The sequence below is a fragment of the Zonotrichia albicollis genome, chromosome 4 (genome assembly GCF_047830755.1).
Source record: "Zonotrichia albicollis isolate bZonAlb1 chromosome 4, bZonAlb1.hap1, whole genome shotgun sequence".
In the NCBI taxonomy this organism is placed as follows: Eukaryota; Metazoa; Chordata; class Aves; order Passeriformes; family Passerellidae; genus Zonotrichia; species Zonotrichia albicollis.
Genome location: NC_133822.1, coordinates 63,000,236 through 63,005,139, shown reverse-complemented (window position 1 = coordinate 63,005,139; position 4,904 = coordinate 63,000,236). Strand labels below are relative to the sequence as shown.

Below are 4,904 nucleotides of genomic sequence, written 5' to 3'. Positions count from 1 at the left end.
CGCGCGCCGGCCGGGCATGCGCAATGCGCGGCCGGAGCGCGGGGAGGGCGGAAGTGGCGCAGGAGGCGGCGAGGCGGGACAGGGACCTGGAGCGGGACAGGGAGAGGAACAGGGATAAGGGCTGGGGCAAACAGGGTTGGCGGCACACGGACACTGGGGGGTTTGCGGGCCCGGCTTTGCTGCCCTCCAGCCCGCAGCTGCCCTGCACACCGGCTCTGCTCCGGGAATGCAGTCCCCGCACGGTGCTCCACGGCTTTGGAAGTTTCTTTCCAGGCACTGAGTAACCACTGCTGATAATTGTGTTGGTGGGCTTGGTTCTGAAGGTCTCGCTGCTTGTAGCTGGTGCATTGACTTTCTGAAGCGATTGCTTGATATGGTGTGGCATGTGGGATCTTCAGAGTAGCGCTCTCCTCCCGAGGCCGCTGCTTTGCAGTGGATTCAGTGCTGCTTTCTAGAGCTGAACTACTGTTGAGATAATAATGGCTGTGTAAGAATCCCTTTTCCTCAGGTAATGTTTGATTGTAGTCTCTTTTGCACAATGTCAAATAAGTAAATTTTAATCTGAAATAAAGGAGCTTTTGTTTGCTTAAGAAACTTATTGTGTTCTAAGGAAACTAAGTATCACCTTGCTCTTAAGAGTAAGAACAGCCAAGGACATACTTCCCATGAAAAATAAGTGCCCTTCAGCAAGAGCAGGCTAAAGCCTGGCAGCTAAGGGAATAAGATGTGTCATGCTGCTGACTTGATTTCTCCTTCTATTTTAGTTAATCTGACATGATGTTTTCACCTCTTGAGAATTCTCAAGGAACTAATATAAAATCAGACTTTTGAAAAAATTGTAGACAGACTACACACTTTGTTCACTGATGGTCTTCGTGATTTCATTAAGACTGCTATATGACAAAAGCTTTGTCTTGTGATGGCACATTTGGTTTGTGGTAGTTCTGTACTGCCTATTCTGTTCAAGCCACAAATGTTCATTTTTATGACAAAGTGTTGCATAAAATATAGTAGGAATGTATGGCTGGTCTACACGGGTGTGTGCTTTTATAATGAAGCATGACTTCATAATCATTTTAACTTTGGACAATTAGCCTGAATATTGCACTGACTAGTATTTGTGTTTACAGGGGCTTCAGGTATCTACCACTGACTGGCCACATCAATAAGATGCTGATGCTGCTGGCTATTCCTTCATTCTTCATCAGACTTTGGTGAGATTTCCTTCAGAAGTCCACATTGTCATGTGTTTTATTCTCTTCTGTTTCCCAAAATGACATTATTCTCTTCATGTAATTTTTATGTATGACTGAAGTATTTCTTGGTAGTAGAGAAAGGACTAAACTTTCTAGTTAGTAGGCAGAATGTCAAGGATAGGGCAGAGCAGCACATAAGAGTTAAGACCATAGCTGTTCTCAGTGTTACATTTCTCTTGAGTGGTGCATATTGTATTCTCTCTGGGGTGTTAAATTGTGAGTTACATCCTACAGTATATAGTCTACTTTAAACAGTCTACATCCTTTCATATAATTCTTTGTTAAAGTTGTGAAGCTCTTTGTTTGCTCACTCTCCAAATTTTTGTCACTTTAATTACTGGAAGGCAAAAGGTATTTGTAGTTCAGTCTTCTCTCTGCTCTGTGTATGTGCTGTGTCTCACTCCTCTTCAAGGAGTGTCCCATGCTGCTGAGTGCTTTTCTTGCAGTCTCTGTTGGTTTTGTTTGCGGATGTTTTCAATAGCCATCCTTATGTACAGCTCTGTTTACACCATTTTCAGGCTTCTTAGGCTCAAGTTGGAATTATTCCTGTCAGGCTTTTGAGAGTAGCAAAGGTATTTGACAGACTTACTTGCACTGAGTTGCTCTCCAGAAGAGCTGGGAACACCAAGGACAGCACTAACAATATCTTCATGTGAATTTTGAAAGCCAATGCTCTATCAGTTTGTTTTGGAAAATTTACTTTCATAACTCTTAGAACTGGATACTCATATCTTTGCTTCTTAATTGCTGGGAACAAGAATCTGAAAGCTTCAGATATTAGCAGTTAGAACACATGACCTTAGTTTTATGTATATAGGAGTTTAGGAGCTGTAAAAACATTCCACTTGTTTTCTACTGGAATGTTATTTACAGTGCTGTGTGTTGTTAAGACATCTTCATGGCAAAATAAAAAAAAAAAACAGGAAAATCTATTTTTAATTGCTCAAGTGGTCTAACAGAGAGAAAAAGGATAAAAAAATAGTCTGTTATGTTGTATATTTCCCTGGCTCATTATACTGTTGCTGGGTGAAGATCAATATTGCTGATTAACTTTGAAGTTGGCTCTTTGTAGGTGGAATAGATCAGCTTCTCAGTCTGCTAGAATAAAGTGGGAAGTAGATACTTTGAACTGAAAAGCTGTGTAAATCTTCCAGTTGCTCTTTTCACTAGAGACTTGAAATCCTGGTGAACTAATGACAATGCTGTCGTGGTGTGTGTTTGAAAACATACAGATAAAAGCATTGTTTTTAGCTTCATTTAGTAACATCTTACAGAAGTTCTAACTTCTAATACCTCACTAGTCAAAGCAGGAACAGCATCTGCACCTTTGTAACAGGATTTTACTTCTGCTTCAGCTCAAGCAGAAATTGAAACCTGTCTGGTGCTGTGCCTCCCAGCTCTGTGCTGTCACAGGCTGACCCTGGCTGCAAGCCAGATGCCTGCCAAAGCTGCTCTTATCATTCCCCTCAGGAGGACAGGGAGGAAAAAACACAACTAAAATTTTGCAGGTTGAGACAGGGAGATCACTCAAACAAAGAGACTCAAAGAAAGTAATTTAACTTACTGGTCATCAAACCAAAGTAGGATAATGACAAATAAGAACAAATCTAAAGATCTTTACCCACCTCTCCCATTTTCTGGGCTTAGCTCCACTCCAATTTCTCTACCTGTTTCTATCCCTGTGCAGTGCAGGGGACAGAATGGCGATTGTGGTCAGTTCATAATGCTTCATTTCTGCCTCCTTGCTCCTCATGTCAATTGGAAACTAGGAAAAAACAAAAGCTAGTCACCCTATATGTGCCATTACAGCTGAGACACCCTCAAACCAAAGTATTTTATTGACATGTCATGAGTGACTCTTGCTTCTTGCTTATATCTGTTAGACAAGAATAACAGCAGTGGGGAGTTTGCTGTAAATGGGGAAGGAGAAAGAAGGTCACTCACAACAAAAGAAATAGTCAGAAGTTATTAGTGAGGTCTGATATCTTTGGGTACTGGAGTAACAATAAGGTGGGTTTTTGATTTTTCTGAAGAATAAGGTACTTTTTAAAAGAATGTATATAATTTTGCTCTCTGCATCTGTATATGTTGACTTATGTTTGTAACTTATGATTCACTGGTCTTTTAATTTTGCAATGGTTTCCCAATTCCATTTAATTATAACTGAATATTTTGTAAGAATTCAGTCTGCATAGCACTGCAAAAGCTCTTTTGAACTGTAATTGAAATGTAGTTTAAGCTTTTACTGAGTAGATTACCCAGTTTTTGTGTCCATTCAAAACTACAGGAAATACTCTCTTTCCTGTTCTTTACTGTCATATAAAAATTGCTAAAACTGCTGGAAATTAGGGCTGTGGCTATAATACTGCAATCTCAATTTTCAGAAAACAGAAATTGTTTTTTGCTTAGTTTATTGAAAGTTACTGCAAACATTAAAAGATTAATAAGGTTGCAGCTTTTTTTAGATACTTGAAATAAAAATTATACTGCAAAGACAAAGATACCCCTAGAAGAAGTGAGATGACAATGCAATGAGAAAATACAGCAATAGCTACTTATTGCTAGATCACTTTTTGCTATTTTTCTTATGTGTAACTTCATTGCAATAGACTATTCTTCCTCTCCCCTATTTCTCAGCATTATAGCACTGTCACTAGTAATTTATTTCATTGACTTTTGTTACAGTGAGGGCAGGCCAGAGATGACACGGTCATGCATTTCTTACCTTGTTCTAAGTCCCTTCCATGCTTCTTAGATACCATTCATATTATCTTTATTATTTTTTCTTTGCTTGATTCATTGATGATTTTTTTTAATCTGTACCTAAGCCGATCTGTTGTTCATTTTAAGTTAAAATGAAAAATGTTTTAATTTCTTGCAGTGAAACTTTCTTATAGGGGGAAAAAACTGGATATGGGCTGTTTGTCCATGACCTTGTGCTGGGGAAGGAGTCATTCAAAGTCTTTGCATGGTTTCTATCTGTATTTCTGTACATAAAATATTATACCTGTACATAAAATATTAACACTGTTTACATTACCCTTTGCATTTATATGTATTTCTATTTCTTTGTATGTAAAATAATGTTGCCATTTATGGTGTTTTGGAATGTTTGAAAAATTGAGTAATTTTGATGGATGTCTATTGCCAAGGAAATCTTACTTTCTTCTTGCTGTGTATGGTACTAAGAGATGAGGCTAATCCCTCTGAAAATGAGTTTTACATAATTAAACGCTCTTGTTATGAATCAGGTAAATGTTCCCCTTCTGAGTAAGATGCAACTTCTAGTAACTCTTAATTTGAACAAAATGAGGAGCTTCAGGACTCTTTTCATTGTTTTTGTTTAGATAAAGCAGCTATGCCTGTTCAATTGCTGAAGATCATTGAAGGACAATCTGAGACTCCACTACCAAGCCATTTGCAGAAGGAGAATTTAAAACATTTGCAAGAAGGGTGTGATTATACCAACAAATACATTCAGGTAAACTGACCAGTAAAAAAATTTTGCCTTGCTTTGAAATAGCTCCTGTTGCATTAGCAAGGTGCTTTGGTATTCCCTCTCACTTGGTGACTTTCTGCAGCTGTGTGTCCTTGTGTTCCTCTGGTGCATATCTTTAAGCAGTGAAAAATTACGACCTTGTTGAACTT

The 4,904-nt window shown here is 38.7% G+C and overlaps 1 protein-coding gene across 2 annotated transcripts in view; it reads left to right on the top strand.

Annotated features, from left to right (window-relative positions):
• The first annotated feature begins 35 nt into the window (after nucleotides 1-35).
• Nucleotides 36-4,904, top strand: part of POT1 (protection of telomeres 1) — a 57,203-nt gene continuing 52,334 nt past the window's right edge. For both annotated transcript variants that reach the window (XM_005481936.4, XM_026790337.2), the window contains exons 1-3: nucleotides 36-508; nucleotides 1,131-1,214; nucleotides 4,604-4,737. In XM_005481936.4, the coding sequence (XP_005481993.2) occupies nucleotides 4,615-4,737 (123 nt within the window). In that variant the 5' untranslated portion in view covers nucleotides 36-508; nucleotides 1,131-1,214; nucleotides 4,604-4,614. The remainder of the gene's footprint in view (nucleotides 509-1,130; nucleotides 1,215-4,603; nucleotides 4,738-4,904) is intronic.